Here is a 25,540-nt window from a genome sequence, read left to right as displayed (position 1 = left end):
TTTTCAGACAATGATCATAGAATACTAAAAATATGTATATTTCAAGGGTCAATGTTTAATAAAATTAATAACTGTTGCTGTTTCCTCTAGGATTTTCTTTCTTTCTTTCTTTTTTAAAGATTTTATTTATTTATTTATTTGACAGAGATCACAAGTAGGCAGAGAGGCAGGCAGAGAGACAGGAATGGAAGCAGGCTCCTTGCTGGGTAGAGAGCCCCATGTGGGGCTTGATCCCAGGACCCTGGGATCATGACCTGAACCGAAGGCAGAGGCTTTAAACCACTGAGCCACCCAGGTGCCCCTCCTCTAGGATTTTCTTAAGTGACACTGTTTTTTTTTTTTTTTTTTTTTTTTCCTTTTCTTTTCTGCTAGTGGGTGGTGGGGATGAATCCAATGACTGCGATTTCATTTTGTTGGCACAGACCTGATTTGTTGTAAGGCTCCATGGTTTACCCTCCACTGCTTTTGTACCATCAGTGCAAATGTCAATACAATTGTAACAGGGTAGTAGATGAGATTCAAGAAGATTATTGTACATTTTGAATGTCTCAATACCTCTTGTGTTTGTTTTCAAACATTCATTTAAGAGATCTTTGGTGATTAGCCAGTGCGAATACCTGATGAATACAACTAAAATATCAAGTCCCGATAGTCTGTAGATCTATCCGTTCCTAAGACAAAAATGCAGTACTGCAGACAAGATCAGCTCTCATGTTTGCAGTCACATCTTAATTTGTGAGCTGCTATATCTTTGGAAAGGGCAGGGCCATTATTTCTTTTGCTATTTTTTTTTTTTTTTTTAAAATTTTTTTTTTTTGAGAGAGAGGGATCCAAACCGGGAAGAGGGGCGGGGGGGAGAGGAGGGGCATCGGGCTCTCTGCTCAGCAGGGAGCCCGATGCGGGGCTTGATCCCAGGACCCTGAGATCATGACCTGAGCCGAAGGCAGCGGCTTAACCCACTGAGCCACCCAGGCGCCCCTCTTTTGCTATTTTTTTCATCTAGAAGGCATTCAGCAAAATAAATTCTCCCAGGCTTTATTAATCTCTAGCCTATGATGCTCACTTCTTTAGCCAATGCAGTATAGTAACTTAACCCAGAAGATATTTTACTGGTTTTTTCATCTCCAGTTTGAAAGGCTGCACCAAATAATTTCTGGCTTTTGAAAATGTTATTACATCTACATTAAAACAATGAATACCTTTATTTGAAACTTTAAATGATTGACCTCAACATGGTGTTACAACTTAACTGGCACCATACTATTCAGAAATGTTCTAACGCAGAAGATACAATAAAGTAAATTGTTAACATCTATAAAGCCAAGGGAAAGGTAGCCATCATCATATTTTTACTTCTTCTTTATAGTTTTTTTCAGTTGCTTTGGAGCATATTTCTCTTTCCATGAATCCAGGATCTCACCGATATGCCATTTTCATCTTTTTTCGTATCTTTATATGTAGATGGAGTAGCTGAGCCTTGAGGAAATAAGTCTTCTGGTCTCCATTTAAAGCAAAAGGTCAGGCTCTAGAGTCAGATGAAGATTTTAATCTCTTCACCCAGTGATGAGCAGTGCAACCTTGGGGAAATTCGCAGGCAGAGAGGCAGGCAGAGAGAGAGAGGGGGAAGCGGGGGGAGCCCAATGTGGGGCTCGATTCCAGGACCCTGGTACCATGACCCGAGCTGAGGGCAGAGGCCCCAACCCACTAAGCCACTCAGGCACCCCAAGCCTTCATTTTTTTTTTTTTTTTTAAATATTGTATTTATTTATTTGACGGAGAGACACAACGAGAGAGGGAACACAAGCAGGGGGAGTGAGAGAGGGAGAAGCAGGCTTCCCACCAAGCCGGGAGCCTGATGCGGGGCTTGATCCCAGAACCCTGGGATCATGACCTGAGCCGAAGGCAGACGCTTAACGACTGAGCCACCCAGGTGCCCCAAGCCTTCATTTTTTAAATATAGTTTCTGTATTCAAGAATCTGGAAGTGGCTTTGGGGGAATTCTGGCTCAAGGTTGTTCCTAAGACTACAGTCAAAATGTTGGTCAGTGCAGACATCTGAAAGCCTGACATGGTAGAGGGTCTGCTTTCAGAACAGCTCTCTCACATAGCTGTCCAGTTGGTGCTGGCCGTTGGCCTTAGTGGACTTTTCCAGAGAGTCCTTATATCATGGAAGCTCTCTCTCTGAGAGTGCCATGTTCTATCATATTTGATTAGAACAATGGTAGTGTCTTATCATTCAACCTCACAGACCAAATTGAGTTTATATTTCAATGTGTAAATGAAACAAAGTATATTTAGTTTTGCTTTTTGTAGTGATGTTAAGAAACAAGGATTCTTGACTGTATGTGTGCGGGCTTCTGGGCATTGGGGCTTGTGGTCTTCTCAGTATGATTGCTTTGACATTTCATAGAAAATGTTGAATGTTTATTCTGAAACATTGTCTTTCACTGACCGTATTTATTTATGAGTTCTCTAGAGGCTATGCTTTTGAGCTTGGATTTTTATATACTAAGTAAAACCAGGAATAATTTTGGGGGAAGAATTAATTTTGTAAAAAATATTTGTGCATGAATTTGAAGAGACATGTAAGGCCTTTACTATACATAAAATGTTAGTGGGGGAAAAAAATACCCAAATAGACTTTATTGAGAAAACCCAACATCTCATTTGGAGCATTCTGTAAGTGATTTTGGTTCCTGAAGAACTCCAATTACTGCAGTCTTGTATTTCCTGCAGAGATAAAGGAGTTGTTTCCTTTTTATTTTTTAAAAGTTACTGAAATCCAAAAACTGAGAGAAGGGAAAGACAGCAAGAAGTTTGGGGGCAACAAAATACTATTGTGAAAGAAGTAAATATTAATTTGGAACTCCCGGCAGGATCTTTTAATACTGAGTAGTAATTCAAGCTCGTTGTCTTCCTGTCTCCCTCCTTCCCTCCTGGAACCCTAACATTTTGTTTGTGCTGACTTACTTGTGATCTGAAGCTGGCATCCCAATCATCTGGCCCCCAATCACATCCTGACAGGGGAACCTCTCATTGCTGCCCACATCCAACATGTCCAGACCTGTGGATTGTCTTAGTAATGCTGTCCAGCCCCTTCTTTCCATTTACTTTCCTCTTCCTCGTTGCCTCTGTGCCAGGGTCAGGTCAGTTCTCTCCTGGACTATTGCAGTGATTCCTAATGGCCTCTGGGCTACTCTGTTTTACCCCATCTAAGCTGCTTGCAGGTTAATTTTGCCTGCCTCAAATTCTTTCATGTTCACTCAGTGTTTGTTAAGGATCCACTGTCACAGCCTGCCACTGGAGGTGCTCCACCCAAAGGCACAAAGTTACTTATTATATTTATGTTACCCTCTTTCCTTTGACTATCCTAGAAGTAAGCTTTTATCTGACTCTTCCTAATATTTTTGCCCATGCTGTTCCTTCTTCCTGTTAATGCTTTTGGTTGAAGTCCCACCGCATTCTTTACGGAATGCCACCTCCTTTGCAAAGATTTTCCTCATGACCTCTTTCCTCCACCACCTTTTTTGTTTTTCTTTTTAGGACATTGGTTGGACTTTGTAACCCTCATCATGTTTAATCATAATTGGTTTCTTTTAATACAGCATGTGTGTGCTTACCTTATCATTTCTACAAGATTATAGTGTACCTGAAAAGAGGAATATAATCTTTCATCTTTTTTTCCTGCAAACTCCTAGCCATGGTTTTAACAAGATTTAGGACTTCAATAAAGAATTGTGTAAATCCATTAAAAAGTACTTAAGAGGGGCCACTTAAGAGGTGCCTCAGTCCTTTGGGTGTCTGCCTTTAGCTGGGATCCCTGGATGGAGCCCCGCTGCAGGGAGTCTGCCTCTCTCTCTCTTCCTCCCCGCACTGTGCTCCCTCTCCGTTGCTCACTCTCAAATAAATAAAATCTTTAAAAAAGTACTTAGAAAGATCGAAATTCCTGTTTATCAGATAAAATGTAAAATTATGCAGAAAGAAAAAAATTTATGTATATGAATACAGGCATTTACATGTACGTAGAGTCATCATTTTGCTACATGGCTTTGTTCAACTACTTAACTATACAGGGGTGTAGGACACTTTTTTTATTCCCGGGCTGTGCCATAAAATATTTAGTTGTCAGATTATAATTTGAGGACAGAAAAATGGCTTCAACATCTTTCTCAGTTTGCGTCCCTGCCGAAAGGTACGTTGGCAAACGCTAGGTTAAGAAGACTAAGCCGCTCTGAGGCTCTGGAGAAGACAGGCCCTTAGGAACTTTCCAGAGACGCCTTAAATGGAGCTGGCGGGAAGCTCGCCCCTCCTGGGCGGGCGGAGGAGTGCGGAACGCGCAGCTTCCAGGACTTCCCACAGCCCGGGAACCAGGCCGACCTGTTCCCATCGCCGCCTTCCCGCCTCCCCTTCTCCCTCCGCAGGCCCAGAGCCCCACGCCGCGCGCCTTCTGCCCCCGGGCCTGGCCCGTCTTCTCCCGGAGGGCGGGCGGTCAGGCCGGGGGTCGCGGTGTGGGAGGCGGGAGGCTGCACTCGGTCGGGGTTTCCAGGTGAAGGGGGTAGACAACCCGCCCGTAGGGGCGGAGCTGGGCGGGCGGGGCGAGGGCGGAGGGCACATTGCCTCATCCTGTACATTTTACTGGAAACGGGGAGCATCCGGAGGAGGGGCGGGGAGGCGGCCCCGACGCTGCCAATGGCCCAGCCGGGCTCGGGGGAGGCAGGCGAGGCGGCGGTCCCTTCTCTCCGCCCCCGGAGGCCGGTTAAATAGCCGGGCAGCCCCGGGCCGCGCCCGTGCCCGCGCGTCCTCCTGCCGCTCGGTTCTCGAGTCTGCTAGAGCCATAGCAGGGAGGCGGTCCCGCGCAGCGAGCTGGTGGCGCAGGAGTCTGGGTCCCCGAGCGCCCAGCCTGGGAGCATGATCGTGGACAAGCTGCTGGACGACAGCCGCGGCGGAGAGGGGTTGCTGGACACGGCCGGCGACGGTGGCCTCATGACCAGCCCGCTGAACCTGGCCTATTTCTACGGCGCGTCGCCGCCGGCCGCGGCCCCGGGCGCCTGCGACGCCATCTGCTCGTCGTCTGGGCCCTCAGCTCCCGGCTCACCCGGCTCCGACTCCTCCGACTTCTCCTCCGCCTCGTCCGTGTCCTCCTGCGGGGCTGTGGAGTCCCGGCCGAGAGGCGGTACGCGTGCGGAGCGACTGCAAGGTACCCCCCGGCCCCGGCGGGGTTAGTCCCAGCACCCCTGGCACCCGTGTCTCCCCAGTCTCTTGGCGGCCCACGCGCTGGGAGGGGAAGGTCCGCGCCGCGCAGGTGCGAAGTACCTCGACCAGACTTTAGGTCTCCTCTGCGACTTCCTTAGCGGCAGTATATCATCCCACTAGCCATCATTTATTAGGCGGTTACTAGATGACTTGTTCTGTGCCAGGCGTTTGATATAATTCGATGCCCTTTGACCATCTGTAAAATCTGGGCGCCATCCAGTTAGCCTGCTAGCTCAAAGGGCCTCTGAGAGCAGAGCTCTGACTTCTGGCGGTGGGGAGGAATCACAATAGATTTTATTCCACTCTTTCTTTAAAAAAAAAAAAAGTGCTTTATTAAGCCATAATTCATGTACGTGTGGCGAGTTTTTGGTTTTGATGTAGGTATAACTTTTTCTTGTGGTCACCAATGAAGTTGGAGTACTGTGTTTAAGGTCAACTTATTTTTTCCTAAGTATTTGTGGAGATTTTAAGTAAAAGGACTTTATGTTAAAGGAAAGAAACTGATATTAAGATGTAAGATGAAACTGGACTGAAGACCAGCTCAGTTTATGTCTTTAGTTTGTGATGTTTTTGAGTTTCAGGAAGTCTACCTCGAATTTCTGGTCTTGTTTTTAATCTATGAGCTTTAGAATCGTTAAACCAAATCTTAAAGAAAGGCATAATGTTTTCTTTCTTCTGTTATGAATTGGTTAGTTTCTTTTCTTTTTTTTTTCTTTTTTTTTTTTTAAAGATTTTATTTATTTATTTGACGGAGAGAGATCACAAGTAGACGGAGAGGCAGGCAGAGAGAGAGAGAGAGAGAGAGGGAAGCAGGCACCCTGCTGAGCAGAGAGCCCGGCGGGACTCGATCCCATGACCCTGAGATCATGACCTGAGCCAAAGGCAGCGGCTTAATCCACTGAGCCACCCAGGTGCCCCAGTTTCTTTTCTTAATAAGCCCAGTTGCATAACTCGAGGGAAAACAGGATGGCACTGTAGGTAGACTAAAGAACCTCTAGATAATCTCACATATTGGAAAGTCTAATCAGCATGGTTTTAAAGAACATTCTCATTTAGGTGTTCCCTCATGCCAGCCACTTCTGTTTCAGTTGTCTTTTATTTTAAACAATGATTTTTCATTTTCACTGAAAAAGTGAATTTTTTTTTTAATGTTTATTTGACAGATAGAGATCACAAGTAGGTAGAGAGGCAGGCAGAGAGAGAGGAGGAAGCAGGCTCCCTGCTGGCAGAGAGCCAGATGCTGGGCTCAATCTCAGGATCCTGGGATCATGATCTGAGCTGAAGGCAGAGGCTTAACCCACTGAGCCACCCAGATGCCCCTGAAAAAGTGAATTTTATAAGGTGTTCCTTATATGTTAAATGTGTAGCAGATGCAAAAACGTGTGTGTGTGTGTGTGTGTGTGTGTTAGAACCTTTTCTCTCACATTTGGTCTTCATCTGGCTGAAACTATTTTGCTTTTTCTTTGGTTTACCACATAGACATAGGGGATTTCTGAAACTGAATTTTTCTCCCTGTGACGTTGATTTAACTGCTGTCAATCCAGAGAAATGCTGTATTAGATTCTGGCAAGATTTTCCTCAATTTAAACATAAAATCAACTGGTTGTTTAATTTGCTCTGTCATAGAATTGTTTCCTTTTGTATGCTTATGGTATACCTCTATCTCTATATACTCAAATTAGGCATTGTTTCTTGTCCCATCTTCTTACTTTTTTTTCCACTCCCAGCTGAGTGGCTCAATTATTCATTTCCTGACTTTCTGCGTGTTTACTTTGTATTCGGCTCATCCCAAGAGGTTGTGACATAGTAGTGGTCAGAAGTGGAATGCTGTAATCATAGACGACATTTTAAAGTGTATTTTAAAATTTAAATTGAAATGACATTATTTCCTTTCTACTTAGAAGGCCTTGTTGAGCAGTTCCAAAAACCATTGTTGAGGGGAAATCCTGTGTGTGTACGTTGAAATGTGTTTCAGCTTAGTGAATTGAAGCAGCTTTCTTGGCATAGCTGAACACAGGGAAATAGTAAAAAAACAAATCTAAGACGTTGATTGTTAGCCTCTGGCACTTTGAGACCTTTGGAGGAAGTTTGTTTTTACGCTTTCTTAGATGAATGGAATTAATAGACTTTAAATTTCTGTGTGGACATAAAGCCTTTGTTTTTTTTGTTTTTTTTTGTTTTTTTAAATTTTGTTTATTTATTTGTCAGAGAGAGAGAGAGAGCAAACACAGGCAGACAGAGTGGCAGGCAGAGGCAGAGGGAGAAGCAGGCTCCCTGCCGAGCAAGGAGCCCGATGCGGGACTCGATCCCAGGACGCCGGGATCATGACCTGAGCTGAAGGCAGCTGCTTAACCAACTGAGCCACCCAGGCGTCCCAAGCCTTTGTTTTGAAAAAGCTAAAAATCCATCATTTATTGCTTGCTCCCTCAAGGTTTTTAAGAAATCAAGAAAAATTACAGATTTATGAGAGGGTGGCAAAATCTGTGACCATGTCTTTTGGATGGATAGGGCTGAAAGACAAAGAGGCTTATCTTTTGGCTCTGGGGGCCCCTGAAACCACAGTTTTATGAACTTTATAGGGTGCCTGATGAGGAAAGATATTAGGAAATGAAGAACCCTTAAGTAGAGCTGGGGGGTGACATGCAAGGCCATTGACCAGAGGGAGTCAGAAAGGCTTTGCAGTCTTGGTTGGGGACTTCATACATTACACAGCTGTGCTTTTGAGATTATCAAGATTTGTGCCTGTAAAGAGATTTAACTGGGATATGTTTTGTTTTCTTTTGAACAGTTGAACCCCATATGGGGGTTGGAAGGCAGCAGAGAGGACCCTTTCAAGGCGTTCGTGTGAAGAACTCAGTGAAGGAACTCCTGCTACATATCCGAAGTCATAAACAGAAGGCTTCTGGCCAAGCCGTGGATGATTTGAAGGTAGCGCCTAGTTTTTGCTTTGGGTCAGGGCAGGGAGGTTATTTTGTCAGGTTATTTATTATTCTCTGCTGACCTAGGTCCAGTAGGTCTTTGTAGACCACACCACAAATCATAGGATAGAGGACATATTGGTCTCTTTCTGCTGTATTCCTATCACTTAGCCTGGTACTAGGCACACAAGGGAAATTTAAGGAGTGAATGAATAAAATGAAGGCAAGTTGGAGGCAAAGAATTCAGGGGTTCAGTTGAAATGGAAGAGCTGGACTACAAAGGGAAAACTCAAATGGCCGTATTGATTTTGTCTTGACCTAGTTGAACTAAGATGAAAGTGAACCTGGGGAAAGTTGCAAGATAGAATAAAAATTAAGACAGAAAATAAATACTGCTAGGGTAACTATCAAAGATTTATGGCAAGCTGTAAAGACTGGTAGAGATAAGTCTGTTTTACTGATGTTCATTAAGTAGGAAACCATTTGATATGTACTAAATTGGGAACTTTTTTCCTTATAGACACAAAGTGTGAACAGAGAGCAATTCACAGGTAAGAAATCCTTTTATTCATATCATGGGGGCTGTAGAGTGAAATGATGTAGCGTGATTATGGGTAAAATTTAGAGAACAAAGTCATCACAGATTCCATACTGCTTTCTTGGGTATAGAATTGAAGAACGTAGTACCATATAGTGGAAAAAGGAAAGGACCTGATTCGTTATCTGATGGACCAGCTTGCAAAAGGCCAGCTTTATTACATACCCAGTTTTTGGTAAGTATCTCACTATTTTCCTCCAAATACTCTTTGGAAATCTTTTCTGGAATAGTTTTGAAAGAGAGAATGCTACTTACTCTTTTCTTCTCCAGACACCACCTCAGACACCAACACCTGCAGAGAGCATGGAAGATGTTCATCACAGTGAATCCAAGCAGGACAGCAGTGCCGATCTGCTTCAGAACATAATCAACATTAAGAACGAGTGCAGCCCAGTTTCCCTAAATACTGTCCAAGTTAGCTGGATGAGCCCTGGGGTGGTCCCGCAGGGCTCCCCCCGGGAACAGTGTCAAGACTTCCACAGAGGCCAGATCTTCTCTCCGCCTCAGAAGTACCAGCCCTTCCAAGTCAGCAGCTCCCTACCCCTGACGGATCAGGTGGCCCTGCACCCGTATTCGCCCCAGAGCCAGAACTGGCAGCCGCTGCCACCACAGCAGTACACTCACGCCCCAGCTCTGGAATACAGTCCTTATCCTGGAGCTTCCCAATCCCCCAGCTATGAACCAAACCTCTTTGATGGTCAAGAACCACAGTTCTGCCCAGATCAAAGTTTTGCATCCCTTCTAAATAGTCGGGAATCTGAGAATGTTGCTGTTCCCATTCAGAATTCCCCCAGCGTTCAGCAACAAAATGACGGCCCCCTGCAAAACTTCAGCATGATACCACCCAGTGCCTGTGAGGCCATGCTGAGCCATGATGCACGCTCTGCCGCTTTAAGCACCTCACTGCCATTCCCCAACATCATCGGAAATCCAGTGAACACCACACAGTTAGGGAAGTCATTTTTTCAGTGGCAAGTAGAGCAGGAAGAAAGCAAATTGGCAAATATCTCCCAAGACCAGTTTCTTTCCAAGGATGCAGATGGTGACACGTGAGTATCCTTTTCTATACCTAATTTGGCTAACCACACTTGTTAGATGTGGTGGGCACAAGATTTCTCTGGGGTACACCAAGCTAGACCTTAGTAAGTGCCTAACCTGGATGACTAGTGTAGGTAGAAATTACTGTTCGATGACAGCCAGTATTTCCAGAGTTTTTCATATTTTTAGTCTGATCAGGTTGCCTGTTCTAAATTAAAAATGTATCTTCTTTGAATAGCTGGTTTTTCAAGACCAGCATAGATTGTGTCTATAGAGCAAAAATATCATGATTAGTTGGTCAATGATCCAACTGTGAGTTGACTTGTAGATTGAATCTTCATCTGTCTTGACATCTTTGTGGTCATGGGCAAGTTATTTAACCTCTCTATGCCTGAGTTTCTTGACATGTAAAATGAAAAGCCCTTATAGGGTTTTTAGGAATATTAAAAATAGTAGATTTAAAGCGATCAGTATGCCAAATAAGAATTTGGCATTCTTCTTATTATTTCTGATAGCTTAACGCATCCTGTTGCAACGCAAATGTATTATCAGCCCAGCAGAAAAGACAAATTATTGTCTGTAATGTTTCATTTGAGTGCACCAGCATATCAAGAAAGGGGCTAAAGGAGAATTTTTTTTTTTTTTTAAAGATGAACTTAGTGAAGTCACAGGTAATTTACCTCTTTTTCTCCTTGTTTCCCAGGTTCCTCCATATTGCTGTTGCCCAGGGGAGAAGGGCACTTTCCTATGTCCTTGCAAGAAAAATGAATGCACTTCACATGTTAGATATTAAAGAGCACAACGGACAGGTGAGGATCTTGTCAGAGTGAACTGGCAGGGATGTGGCCGTGGGCAAGAGGACGATGACCAGTTTCATATTTATGTGTAGATCATTTTAGAGCCCCAGATCAAGAGAGTTCAGTTAATATTAACTTTGAGATGTTGACTCTTTGCCACCATCAACCTTGGAGTTATTAACATTAACTTTGTCGTTATTTGGCCAAAGACTAACTGGGTATAATAAAGCCACACCCTAAGCTTATTTTCATTTCCTTGTGTTACAGTATCTATTGCCATTAATATGATTTCTTTTCTTTAGGTGGGGTTTTCCCCTCAGTCTTAGTTTATGTTCATATTCCTTGTGAGGGTAGTGTTACATATTTAAACAAAATCTTTCTTCCCTCTGAATGTCCACAGAGTGCCTTTCAGGTGGCAGTGGCTGCCAATCAGCATCTCATCGTGCAGGATCTGGTGAACCTCGGGGCCCAGGTGAACACCACCGACTGCTGGGGAAGAACCCCTCTGCATGTCTGTGCTGAGAAAGGTCACTCCCAGGTGCTCCAGGTACGAGGTGGTGAGCTAGCTTCTGCTATCACAGGGCCAAAGAGATAGGGCTTGGGTATTAGAAGTCAGGTGTAGGTTGCCTGTTGCAAGAATCTATTTTGAGTTGACTTACTCATTTCTTGGGAATACTAGTTAATACATATTTTTGTAACTTGTCTTTTGCTAACACGTCTCTATTTTTAAATTGTGTAGGCAATTCAGAAGGGAGCAGTGAAGAGCAATCAGTTTTTGGATCTTGAGGCGACTAACTATGATGGTAAGCAATGGAAATCTTATTGGGTGAAAAACCATTTAGAGAGCAGGACCCATCAGTTCTAAGGGTATTAAGTTTTAGACCAAGAAGGAAGGGAAGTAATTAAAGCTAAAATAGTCTGTAGATAAAGTTACTACTAAGACCCAATGGAGGGAATATTCAGGTTGCCTTACTAGCTCTTGGGGAGCCCATCTGTAGGTCGTGTTAGAGACCATCCTCAAGGCCTGTCTTTGTGGGACAACTGAAATGCCTGATGGAAGCTTGACCCCTGCTTTATGATACTCTGTTAGGCCTGACTCCTCTCCACTGTGCGGTTGTGGCCCACAATGCTGTGGTGCATGAACTCCAGAGAAATCAACAGCCCCATTCGCCCGAAGTTCAGGAGCTTCTACTGAAGAACAAGAGTTTGGTTGACACCATTAAATGTCTGATTCAGATGGGAGCAGCAGTGGAAGCTAAGGTAACTTCTCAGAAGAGTTTGGAGATGGGGTAGGGAAGAAAAGTGTTTATAGCAAAAGACCTCGTTCCCAAGTATTTCCAAAAACTTTTTTTCCTCTTTTTAAATTAACGGAGTGAGTGGCAATGCATGGGTAATTAAGAAGCTTAGATTTTAAAATCATCGGCTTTCTTAATTTGGTTTTAATCTGTGCATTATTATTCAAAAGATCATTGAGCTGTGAAATAAACTAGTCTTTGTTTGGAGGGAAGAGAAAATACTTGAAATTGATATTGTCGTTTTGGCTTCCATTTTCATGTACTAATAATAAGAGTAGTGCTTTTTTGTAAGTGTTGTTCCATCACTGTGGGATCTGGACTTAAGCTGTTTTTTAAACTGGGAAATATTTTGTTCTCTTTATATTTGAGGTTTATTTACTGAGTATCTCTTACGTACAAGGCACTGAGTTGGGAACTCTGAGGGAGAAAATACTTAAATCATAAGGTACTTCAGACCTTGGGAAGCAGAAGAGGTGAGAGGTGGAGCTAATTATATGTCTACGGAGTGACCACCAAGTCTGGAAACACAGGCAAATACATAATAAATGTTTTATTGTCTTGTATTACAATACATGGTAAAATAGGCTTGTCTATGTCTCTACATTTTGTGGCCACCCTGTATATATATAGAGCAGACATATATAGAGCAGACCGTGATAGGAGTATATAGGAAATTGGTGGGGAATTCAGGAGGAATAAGAGAGTTCATTTAGTCTGGGATGAAGGAAGTCTTTGTGGATGGAGTGTGTTCACAGTGAGTCTCCAAGAGTGAGTCAGACGTTTGTGAGCCTGTTTGTGAGAAGTGTATCCAAAAGTGGTATCTGCATATTCATTGTTTCCCCTTCTTGCCTTTGTTAAGGATCGTAAAAGTGGTCGCACAGCCTTGCACTTGGCAGCGGAAGAAGCAAATCTGGAACTCATTCGCCTTTTTTTGGAGCTGCCCAGTTGCCTGTCTTTTGTGAATGCAAAGGTACTTCTAGAAGGCTTCAGTAACTGCATGAGACTTCGAATGACCTTATTTATACCTTCTTCAGGCTTTTGAGCTGCTTTCATGAAAACCTCCCTTTCTGAAAGGTGCTGTTTTGTCTCTCCTGCAGGCTTATAATGGAAACACTGCCCTCCATGTTGCTGCCAGCCTTCAGTATCGGGTGACACAGTTGGATGCAGTCCGACTCTTGATGAGGAAGGGAGCAGACCCAAGTACTCGGAACCTGGAGAACGAACAGCCAGTGCATTTGGTTCCTGACGGCCCTGTGGGAGAGCAGGTGAGGCTACAGAAGGGAGAGGAAATAGTTTCAGGCACTTGGTGTCTGAAACATAAAGGGAGATGAGGTGTAGGGCCAAGGCCAGTGGGGGCTGTTTAGGGAGGCTCCCTTCAGTGTCTGGGTCTTATGGTGTCTTTGTAGCAACTGTGGAGTCAATTGCTTTGTTTCTAAAAGAAGCATAAGAAATTGGAGGGTTATCCATGGGCCCAAAATGGTCAAAGGTCAGTCTTTTCTTTTTTCCATCACACAAAGTTGGGTTTAGAGTAAAGTCAGAATGGTTTGAGATTTGAAAGCCAATGAAAGGGGAAGCACCAGAGTTCCTGCAGACATCAAGGAAAAAGAGCCTTAAGTTTACAAGTGATGGGTCTTTAGATTGTGGGTGTTATCTGAGTCCGTCTCTGTAGAATGTACAGGATAGTCCCAGGGACATAGTGAGTGCTCAGTAAACATTCTCTGTTACAGTTTTTTCTGTCTACTGATACTAAATAGGAAATGGAAGGTTGGTTATGTAATTTAGTACCTAGACATCCTTGAAACAAAGTTATGCTTTACTCGTCATATGGCTATATATTATTTTTGGAGATTGAATAGTTTCACATGACTCAACTTTTCTTGATAACAAGAACTGAGTCTTTTCAGAATGTAAGATATTTTTTGATGGAAATCATTCCTTGAGGTAAACGAGGGTGATTGTGACTATGGCAGGCCATGACAGACTTTGAGAATCAGAGAATATATGGAATGCAGTTTAGCCTTTTCTCGGATTCACGGCCCTTAATATGACCATCATGTTGCAGGAACCCCTATTTGTAGAACTCTTTGCAACTTAATGTGAATCTTTTGATAATTTGTAAAGAGTTGTCATGTTACAAAACTTTGCAGTGTAAAGGCTCAGCTGAGAACATGGAGCCCGAGAGGCTGCACAGATAGGATTCTCATTGAATAGTAGATGGCAGAGGCCTGAGCCCGGTGTTGGCTTCTTCACTGTTTGTGGTGTGTGGTCATACAGCGGTGTTGTCAGGGATTACGGAGTATGGAGAGCTATTTGACTCTTCCCTGTTCTCTTCTTGCTCTGCTTTCTGCTTTTGTATTTTTCTGTGTGTTGAGAGGAGAGTTTTTTCCTTCGCTTCTGTGGTCAGACTCCGGTCACTGTGTCTCCCCTCCAAGTGGCTATCAGTGCTCTTGCCCTAATCTTCTTTCTTCTGATTTTTTGCTTTTACTCTTCTCTGGGCCGGGAGAAAATAATAAAATTTGTCAGACTGGGGTATAAAATAAATCACTAGATTCTGAATGAACCAAGGCGCTCTCTTGTGATCCATACACTTATGCACAGATGCTTTATTTATTTTTAAAGATTTTATTTATTTACTTAGTGCACAAGTGCACACACACGGGGGGGAGAGGGGCAAAGGGGAGAGGGTACGAGAGAATCCGAAACTCTATTTGGGGCTTGATCTCACGACCCTGAGATCATGACCTGAGCTGAAATCGAGTCAGGTGCTTAACTGACTGAGCCACCCAGTTGGATATCATGACAGCTGTTCTTACTTGAACAGTATTAAAGATTAACTTGTGTGTGTATGAAGTGGATTCTGTGTTAGTTGAAACTGACTTCAAGATAGGTGAGGTACTGTAATATGCCGTAATTACTGCCTTACATTAAATGTTCTCACAGAAAGAGTAGGGATTAGGAAAGGATTATATAGGTCTTATTTAAGCTACTGGAGATTTTCAACTGTAGATAATTTTTAATGGAGATGCTTTACTTTCTTGCACTCCAGAATTATAGGAGATCTGTAATAGGCTTCAAACCTAATGAGTGATAGTAGCGTTTTTTAAGTTACCTTAAAATCTTGAAATGTATTGTTGCCTTCGTCATATATTTACTTACAAGTTGACAGGAGTGTGTAGGGTATATAAAAAAGGAATGAAACTCTGAAGGAAATATGGTACTTTGACCATTAAAAGTAAATCTCACAAATCCTAATTGTTTTTCTTCCAGATCCGACGTATCCTGAAGGGAAAGTCCATTCAGCAAAGAGCTCCGCCATATTAGCTCCATTGGCTTGGAGCCTGGTCGGCAACACTCACTGTCAGTTAGGCAGTCCTAATGTATCTGTACATAGACCATTTGCCCTGTATTGGCAAATGTAAGTTGTTTCTATGAAACAAACATATTTAGTTCACTATTATATAGTGGGTTATATTAAAGGAAAAGAGGAAAACTATCTAATTTCTCTGGCAGATTTTAATATTTCATACCCAGGTATCTGGGATTTACACATCTGAATTTAATCTTGAATGGTAAAATCGACTTCAATTAACAGTAGCTTTTGGGTAGGACAAGGCTTTGATTTGTGGCATAAGGCATTGCTCATGTAGCTATTGCCAATTTAAAATCAGGTAAACTGTAAACATTTTTTAAAGAAAAATGAAAGCATTTGAAAGGAAAAAAATAAATCTGGATGTAGTCTTGAGGCTTCATTTGGCCCGATGAAGTACCTGATGGTTGTTACTGGTGTTGGAAGGTGTTTAGGTGTTGGACTAGGTGAAGTGTACCATGGTTAAAGTTTTATTTTTGCAAATTGTATATAATTGTTTTTGTCTTTTAAAGTATTTGTACATATTTGGTCATTGACATGGCCACATTTGAAATGTAAATTGATAAAATTAAAAAGAACGAGTGAATTGTCACTATTTAAAAAAATTATACACATTCAAAAGAGCTGTGTAATCACCCACCTGCCATCTCTGTAGATGGAACAGATGGAGAGTTGTTCCCCAGTAGCTGACATTTCTTTTTGAATTATAAATATGCTTTTACTCGTGTATGGAGATGAGACCTGTTATTTGTAAGAAATTGCATGCTCTTAAAGAGAATACCTTTTTGTAGCTTACTTTCTAGAATCTATAGTTTACTTGTTGGAATTTTGTTTTAACCTTTATAGGAACATCAAAAAGTCAGTACTGAAATAAGTCTTACTGGTTTTCTGTTGTCAAAGAATGGTAACACACCATGATGTTTTATATTACCATTCTGAAAAAAATGCCTTATTTAGTAGCCTTGATTGTATTAATATTATTTTGCTTACTTCTGGGATACCCCAAGGAATGTAGTTGGCTTTGATTGCACACTAATTCATTGTAATAAATTTGATTCATTAAAAACCTTTTTCAAAAAAAAACAACTGACTGATGAATCATCTTTGTAGTTAAATCCTTTTAAAAAACTTGACCTTTGGATTGATTGCACTGTTTGACCCAGTATGTCTTGTGGACAAAAGCTAGTTTTAGTTATTTGGTATCTGTAAATACAGCTGTGATGTGAACTCGTGGAAAAATCATGCATGGTTTTAAATAAACATTAATTCAATAATACTCTTCATTTTGAGGATGTGCATTTCTTTTCCTAGTTTGTTATTTATATTTCCCTAGGTTGAAAAAGTGCTATTCATTACTAATCTAAATACCTTTAAATTAGTTAATATATTTTAATTTGGATTTAAAAAAAATTTTTTTTTAAAGATTTTTATTTATTTATTCAACAGAGAGAGATCACAAGTAGACAGAGAGGCAGGCAGAGAGAGAGAGAGAGAGAGAGAGAGAGAGGGAAGCAGGCTCCCTGCTGAGCAGAGAGCCCGATGCGGGACTTGATCCCAGGACCCTGAGATCATGACCTGAGCCGAAGGCAGCGGCTTAACCCACTGAGCCACCCAGGCGCCCCTAAAAAAAAATTTTTTTTAAAGATTTTTTATTTATTTATTTGACAGAGAGAGAGAGAGAGATCACAAGTAGGCAGAGAGGCAGGCAGAGAGAGAGGGGGAAGCAGGCTCCCCGCTGAGCAGAGAGTCCGACACGGGCCTCCATCCCAGGACCCTGAGACCATCACCTGAGCGGAAGGCAGAGGCTTAACCTACTGAGCCACCCAGGCGCCCCTGGATTTTTTTTGAGAACACGATACCTAGAGGTATATAAAGTTTAACATTAAAAAATTCTTTGCCAAGTTCATAGAGGTTTATTAGGTTCTGAGAATGTCATGAAGCCTTAAGAGATGCTGTTGACCATTTAGAAGTTTATGTGCCAGAAAAGCTAATTCTTTGTGTTTGTGACTTTATTTTTCATACTTTATTTTGTGGGAACAATGAGCATAGGAAAAACAGTTTGAAAATTACCAGGATCATCCTGAGAGATGTCAGCCTGGGAAGAGCAGTAAACGATGTCCTTCTCATTCCCAACATGCCATTTTGATGTGTGAGAACAAACATACCCACATCTGTCAGCATCAGTCAGTCACTGCACATGCATTTTGTTCTTAAATCTTCTTTTAAGAATCTGGTAGAAGGTATGAATCCTTTTCCTGGGAAAAGGTACCTATGCATATATAAGCAAATTCTGCCTACAATATCTTTCATTGCTTTGCAATGCAACCTGATAACCAGAACAGTAGAAATGATACACCCCTGTGAAACGTAGGTATACAGTGAGCTTTTTTCCAAATGAGTTCCAAATGAGTATCCCAAGTTCTGCCATAATTAATTGAACCAGTGCTTAGCAAGTATATGATCTGCATATGTGGGTGTGTATATAAAGCAGTATAATGGACAAAGACATAAAAAGATGTATATGTGGGAAACAAGGTATGTACTTTATTAGGTAACATAAAAAGGGGGAAGAAATACAGGGATTCAGAAGAAGAATATCTTATCTGAGAGTAGAGAACTAGGGAGACTTCAAAGTAGAGCATTTGAGCTGTATCTTCAGAAGAGTTGATTTGGACATTCCTGGGGTGGGGTGGGGTTGGTGAAAGGGACAGAAACAGAAAATGATGTGAACCAAGACAGTAGTATTTTGGGGGAATCACCGATGATTCAGTGTAGTTTCGTCAGCATGTGGATGGCCGGTTAGTTTCATCTTGGTTTCTACCCCTGACTCGTAGCATTCTTGTGAATGGCATGTTGAGAAACATCCTCAAGCAACCTAGGGGCTTGGCAGGAGAGGATGCTGCAGAGGTACGTAGGGTGGCTCTCGGCTGGATATTGTTTTAAAGAATGAGCCTCACCGAAACCAAGACTACATGCTCTCTACTGCAAGCTCAGTGACTGCTACAGTGCCTGCCCCAGAAAAGGAACAAATAAAATAATTGGTTAAATGAGGGAGTGAATGTATGCCAATGCTGGCTGGGATCACTGATTCTGAGCAGAAGTAATGTTTTGAGCCAGAGTTATATTATTAAGCAATAATGAACTAATAACTGTCAGAGTTTTGAACTTAACCATATAATGTAATAATCTCATGGTGACATCAATGATATATTAATGAAAATGGGCATAGTTATTCTGTATTTTTATTTTTTTACTTACTATTTTTTAAAGACTTTATTTATTTATTGAATAGAGAGAGGGAGATCACAAGTAGGCAGAGCAGCAGGCAGAGAGGGGGAAGCAGGCTCCCCGCTGAGCAGAGAGCACGATGCGGGGCTCCATCCCAGGACCCTGAGATCATGACCTGAGCCGAAGGCAGAGGCCTAACCCACGGAGCCCCCCAGGTGCCCCTATTTATTTATTTATTAAAAAGATTTATTTATTTTAGAGAGAGAGAGTGAGTGAGCAGGGGAAGGGGCAGAGGAAGAGATAGACTCCTGAAACAGACTCCTCACTGAGAGTGGAGCTGGACCCTGGGACCCCAAGATCATGACCTGAGCCAAAACCAAGCGTTGGCTGCTCAACTGACTGAGCCATCCAGGTGCTCCTGCTGACTTATTTATTTTTAAAAATTCGCTTATTTTGCTTCATTTCATGGATTGGGAGGGAGACAAACCATAAGTGACTCTTAATCTCACAAAACAAACTGAGGGTTGTTGGGGGGAGGGGGGTTGGGAGGGGGGGGGGGGGTTATGGACATTGGGGAGGGTATGTGCTATGGTGAGTGCTGTGAAGTGTGTAAACCTGGCAATTCACAGACCTGTACCCCTGGGGATAAAAATATATGTTTATAAAAAATAAAAAAAATATATAAATTGTAAAAAAAATTGCTTATTTATTTGAGAGAGAGAGAGAGAGAGAGAGAGAGCACGTGGTGGGGGTGTGGGGAAGGGGCAGAGGGAGAGGGAGAGAGAATTTCAAGCAGACGCCACCCTGGGCGGGAGCATGATGTGGGGCTCGATCCCACAACCCCCAGACCACAGCCTGAACCGAAATCAAGAGTTAGATGTTTAACCCACTGAGCCATCCAGGTGGCTAGTGGTACTTTTTAAAAAAAAAATCAGGTGGTTCCTTTTTCAGAAGACTAGTACTGTAGTTTGATATTTCACTAAGGAGTCCCATCAAGCATCAGAGACCAAATCTTCCAGTTCTATTTGTTAATCAAATCACTAACATTTATTCTTTTTATGTTTTTACTTAATCAGGAGAGGAAAATTTCTTCAAACTCCTCCAACTTTTAATAAATGTCACCTTCTTAAACTCAGTACCCCTGACATCCATTTCCTGATAACATCTGTTCTGTGTTGAAAGTGATCTTAGGGAAAAATCAGCTTCAGCCACTGATGAAGTTCTTAATAGTTCCTCTGAGATCAGGCCTGGATACAAGTTTTGGATTAGTTATAACGAGACTGCTAGGTTTTTGTTTTTTTCTGGTAGTTCCCTGGATTTGGTCTTGAGAGGAGAGGAGGGACCCTGTCGTCAGATCCAATAGAATGAGTGGCACAGTATCTGATGCATAGTGGTCAATAAATACTTCTTGAATTGATTTTACTTTTATAGTTCTCTTTTAAATTTATATTTTCTAAGCATATTTTATACTTCCATGTATAAGTACTTTATCACTCACATGGAATTTACAATTTTTAGTGCAGAAATACATTCATACTTCTCCTTTACACCAGCTCTGGTTTTAGTCTATTTTCTGGTCCCCACTGGAGTCTGCATCGACCCAGTAACACTGCGTTGCATGGATGGCACATTTCCAGGTGGAGTATGACTGGAGATTGCTCTCAAAGCATGTCCAGGTTTCTTAGATGTATTCTTTGCCCTCCAGTCCCATGCTCCCTGTTCCTTTGGCCTATCAGCCCAACTGGGTTTTGGAATGAGACAGAGTTGGACAACTAGTCCAGCTGCTGAATGTGCTAGGTTCAAGGTTTTGGTCTTCGGTAGGCATCAGCATCTTCTGTGAAGCTTATTAGATGTGCAAGTGACTTGACCCCACCTCAGACTTTCTGCGTCAGAATTTCCAGGGTTTTCCAAGCTCCTGGCAGGTATATGTGAAGATGTTTTTAGTGCAGTTTTAATCTAAGTTATTTAGGAAATGCAGACCTTGGAGAGTATGTGTGGCTGGACTGTGGCTGTATGGTGGTAACAGAATGAGTTGCTGGGATATCCAGGGGACCGTGGTAGCAAACTGAAGAATGCCTGCTACGTGCCAGGCATGATGGATCCCATGTTATAGAAACCAGCTTTGAAAGAGAGATCAGGAATCAACAAATCTGTTTTTTTTTTGTTTGTTTGTTTGTTTTTTTTTTTACTTTCAGAAAACACTTTCGAAGGTCATTTTGGATTTTAATCCTCAGGTGTATTAGTTTCCTAGGGCTGTGTAACAAATGACCACAAACCTGGGGGCTTACAGCAGGAGAAACTTATTCTCTCATGGTCGTGGAGGCCAGAATTCTGAAATGAAGCTGTCAGCACGACCATGCTTCCTCCAAAGGCTTGAGGACAGAATCCTTCCTTGTCTGTTTCAGTTTCTGGCAGCTCCAGGCAGGTGTTCCTTGGTGGATGGTGTGTGCGGATGGTGTGTCACTCCCATCTTGGCCTTGATCTACATGGCTTTCTTCTCTACTCCATATCTCTTTTCTGTTTGCCTCTAAAAGCACACATATCGTTGGATTGAGGGCCCACTGGAGCCTCCAGGATGACCTCATCTTGAGATTCTTAACTACATGTGCAAAGATCCTTTTCCCAAATGAGGTAAGGTTCACAGGTTCTGAGGATTAGGACATGGACATGTCTTCTTGGGGGCCACCACTAAACCCCCTACACCAGGGAAAGAGGCTTTACAATCTTTTCTTCCACTATTATTGTTTTCACACAATGGTTAAGGAGAACACTTCTTTTTGAGCAATCCTATAGTCTTGTCTTCAGAATCTATGAGGATTTTTTTTTTAAGATTTTTTTTTAGTTATTTGACAGACAGAGATCACAGGTAGGCAGAGAGGCAGGCAGAGAGAGAGAAAGAGAAACAGGCTCCCCGCTGAGCAGAGAGCCCAATGCGGCGCTAGATCCTAGGACCTTGGGATCACGACCTGAGCCGAAGGCAGAGGCTTTAACCCACTGAGCCACCCAGGCGCCCCATGAGGATTTTTTTATACATAATTCATTTAAGATATATCATCTCCATTTCATTTATTAGCTCTAATAACTGGCATTGACCAGGAGATTCATTTAACATTGATAAGTTTTAGTAGAAACAATAAAATAATTATTGGCTATAATTTAAAAATTATAATTTTAAAAAGAACTTTAATTCTTTGAAACTTAAAACAAAGCTTCTTTGATTATCATTGGTCATTCTATTCTCTGGTACGCATGTGAACAAACTTGTTACTCTTCACCTTGATCACACTCCCTAAAAAGCAACATGATCATAAATTACATGCCTTCATTTTTGACCATCTGACCTTGTAATGATATAATCAGGTTAAGTACTTCCTGGAAAACCCAGGTATTTTAAAGTGAAAGATCAACTCCAGGAAATCCATGGTTTCAGACAATAAATACTAAACCACTTTGCCAAAATCCATTAAAATATAGTGTTTTAGGTCTAGATGGTATTTTTTCAAGTGACGGGATTCTGGCTATTTATCTGAAAATAGAGATTTCAATAGCTCTGGGTACTTGGTACCTGAATCCAGTATGTGTTTCCTGTTGGGACAGCTTAGTACCTTTGGGTTTGATAATAGGGACAAATTTAAGATTGTGAAATAATACTGGATTTCTTAGCTTCGTTGATTTGGAGCGTAAGTTTGAAATCACTGTTTTATTTTCTCAACTCATGGTATCTTAACGCCATGCCCTTTTCTCTGTATTTGCAGCCAAATGTCCCTCAGGCAGAAGTACACAGCCGTAAGAGTAAGAGTAAGAGTAAGAGTAAGAGTAAGAGTATGGGCTCCCTCCTAAAGCCTCAGGTGTCTCTCATGGAAACCTCAGGTGTTGGCTGCTGTGGAAGTGACCCACTCCTGTCTTTCACAGGCTTAGGGTTCGAGCTGGAGCTTTTATTTGTCTTAGTGAGACAGTGAGAGCCTGCCCATGGAGGGTCTTTCTGAAATGGCTCCTAATGCTTTTTTTTTTTTTTTTTACCTAGGATATTACTTTCATGCATTTTTAAAAAGCCTTTCTCTTTTTGCCCCAAGACATACTCCTTCAAAAATTACATTAAGAATTTCAAGAAATTCTCCTTTTCAGGCTCCTGCAGATACAGAAATAAGAATTGTTCATCTTCAGGATAGCAATTTTGCAGAAAACTAAAAATAAATCCCTTGGGAAAAGAAGAAAGCATTTGAGTCTTTTAGGTGCTTGTACCCAGAAGATTCCCAGATAATTTTTTAAAAAGATAAAATTCTGGACTCCACTTGTGTAAAACTTTAAAAATAATATACTACAGTGCCATGTCTAAAAGAAAAGTAAATAAACGAGAAGCTTCTAGGGACTTCCAAAATTATTTTTTGTATAGACCAATAAAAGCTATATATTAATACACAGCTTTTCCCAAATGGGCCATCTGTCCAGTTTTCTCATGTGATGCAGTAGACAGAGAAAAGGTTTCTATGGGCAGAAATTTAACTTACACAGGTTATTAATTTCTATATGTATCCGGATCATACAGACTAATGAGGAGCAAACTTCATTGAAAGTTCAGGTTGATAGGTTCCTTTTTAAGACATTTTATTTCCAAGGCTATATAAATGAGTCAGTTTTATTTCTTCCCTCAGCTGAAGTTGTTTTATCAAGTCTGTTATCAAAACAAACTTTTTGTTGAATTAATCTTTTCTTTCTATTTTCCCTGCCACCACATAAGTCTAGGTTTTTATGACTTATTCCTTGATTACCACAATAGGCTTTAAAAAAACCATTTTATTATGGAAACATTCAAACATGCGGAATTAGGCAGAAAAGTATATTGAACACCTGTGTACCTATCAGGACGCTTCATCAGTTATAATCACTTTATTATTTTTGTTTCTTCCCCCTTATTTTTCTCTTGAAGATGTAAAAGCCTACCCCACTCATTGTGGAATATCAGTATGTATTTCTAAAAGATAAGCAATTTGTGTCTCCCATAGCTTTCTAGTTATTCTTTCTCTAATCTTATTTTTCTCACCAATCCAACAATTTCTAACTATTTGGCATACTCAAAGGCTCAATATTGCTTATTGAATCAAATGCAAATTCTTGTCCTGACCTACAAAGCCATCTTTTCAGTTTTGCCCATCTGTCTGATCATCCATTATTCCCAAACAGGCTGTCAGGTGGGTCTCCTCACTCTGCCAAAGCCCTGTTTATTCCTGTCTCTGGTCATGCTCTTGTTTACCCAGATTCTCAGCATCCTAGAAAGCTCTGCTTGGGTGCCTCCTCTATAAAGCTTTTCCCTCATAATGACTTCTTTCTACCCTGAACACTTGGGTTTTTTTTTTTTTAAAGATTTTATTTATTTATTTGAGAGTGAGAGAGAGAATGACAGAGAGGAGAGAGCCAGAGAGAGCATGAGCATGAGAAGGGGGAGGGTCAGAGGGAGAAGCAGACTCCCTGCCCAGCATGGAGCCTGATGTGGGACTTGATTCCGGGACTCCAGGGTCATGACCTGAGCTGAAGGCAGTTGCTTAACCAACTGAGCCACCCAGGCGCCCTAAAAACTTGGTTTTAAACACAGTTCCTTTAATTTTTTTTTTTAAATGGTATCCCAGTCTTAACTACTGAAATCTGGGAAGTAGGCTCTGAATCACTGACTAGCAGCATTTGTTTTTAAAGACTTTAAAATTTTTGGGTGAATGGTAACTCTAGGGATACAAAGAAGGTCAGTGGTGCTGGAAAAAATCTAGCGTCACTATGGTAGGCAGAATTCTAAGATGGCTTCATGGTGTCTGCCCCTGGTGTTATTCCTGTGATTACATTATGTTACACGACAAAAGTTATTTTCTGGATGTGATTAAGTTACTAATCAGTTGACCTTAACATAGGGAGACTATCTAGGTGCAGCTGATCTAATCTCATGAGCCCATTAAAAGAAGAGAGTTTTCTGTGACTGGTCACAGAAGGGAAGTTAGAGAGATTTGAAGCCTGAGAAGGATTATCTCTACAATTACTGGCTTTGAAGAGGAAGCAGGGGGGCCATGAGCCAAGGAATGCAGGCAGTTTCCAGATAGCCAGAAAGAAAATAGGATCTCAGTCCTACCTGCCCAAGGAACTGAATCCTGCCAATAGGCTAAATAAGCTTGGAAGTAAATTCTTGTCCAGAATCTTCAGATAAGAGTCCTGCTCAGCTGACTCCTGGAGTTTGGCTTTGGGATGCTCCATGCTGGAGATTATCACCAATACCACTCAGCTTTCTGATCTGCCGAACCGTGAGATAATAAATGGATGGTGTTTTAAGCTGCTAAGTTTGTGGTAATTTGCTACGCAGCCATAGAAAACAATACAATAGATAACACAGGCTTTGAGCTTGTAGTAAGTTTTAAGCATATTCTGCTATTCTTCTCCATGCCCCCCAGTTTTATTGAGATATAATTGACATACAGCACTGTATGTAAATTTAAGTTACCCTGCATAATGACTTGAGATGTATACATTGCGAAATGGTTGCCACAAGAAGTTTAGTTAACATCCATCACCTCATATAGTTAAAAAAAGTTTGTGTTTTTCCTCGTGATGAGAATTCTTAGTATCTGCTCTCTGAGTAACTTTCAGATACAACAGACAGCAATGTTAACTATAGTCACCATGTACAATGCATTCCCAGGACTTATAAGTGCATGTTTGTACCTTTTGACCACCTTCACCCAATTTTCCCACCTCCCACTCCCTTCCTCTGGTAACCACAAGAGTGTTCTCTTTTCCTATGAATTTTTTGTTTGTTTGTTTGTTTTTTTTGAGAATGCTTGTGTTATCCTGGTGCAGGGGTCATGCTAATGTTCTCTGTTTCATTGTACTGCTGAAGTGAGCATCCTGCTACCTTATTAAGGCTCCAAATCAGGGCACCCAGGTGGCTCAGTCAGTTGGGTGTCTGCCTTTGGCTCAGGTCAGGATCCTGGGGTCCTGGGATCAAGCCCATGTTAAGGTCCCTGCTTGGCGGTGTGTCTGCTTCTCCTTCTCCCTCTGCCTCTCCCTGCT

The 25,540-nt window shown here is 41.8% G+C and overlaps 1 protein-coding gene across 2 annotated transcripts; it reads left to right on the top strand.

The window, feature by feature from the left end:
* Positions 1–4,640: 4,640 nt before the first annotated feature.
* Positions 4,641–16,541, top strand: LOC111150522 (NFKB inhibitor zeta). 2 transcript variants are annotated; one of them, XM_022508024.1, is made up of 12 exons: positions 4,641–5,196; positions 8,041–8,180; positions 8,691–8,721; positions 8,840–8,943; positions 9,039–9,817; positions 10,510–10,615; positions 11,004–11,150; positions 11,343–11,406; positions 11,694–11,863; positions 12,758–12,868; positions 12,996–13,163; positions 15,166–16,541. In XM_022508024.1, exons 1-12 carry the CDS (start codon positions 4,908–4,910, stop codon positions 15,217–15,219), a joined length of 2,163 nt encoding a protein of 720 aa, XP_022363732.1. In that variant the 5' UTR covers positions 4,641–4,907; the 3' UTR covers positions 15,220–16,541. The 2 variants fall into 2 exon arrangements, with proteins under 2 accessions (XP_022363732.1, XP_022363725.1); XM_022508017.1 differs by lacking the exon at positions 15,166–16,541 and having other exon boundaries at positions 12,996–14,497.
* Positions 16,542–25,540: the final 8,999 nt, after the last annotated feature.

The sequence above is a fragment of the Enhydra lutris genome, unplaced genomic scaffold, assembly GCF_002288905.1.
Source record: "Enhydra lutris kenyoni isolate GAN:26980312 unplaced genomic scaffold, ASM228890v2 scaffoldscaffold2, whole genome shotgun sequence".
NCBI lineage: Eukaryota > Metazoa > Chordata > Mammalia > Carnivora > Mustelidae > Enhydra > Enhydra lutris.
This window is presented reverse-complemented; position numbering and strand designations above follow the sequence as displayed.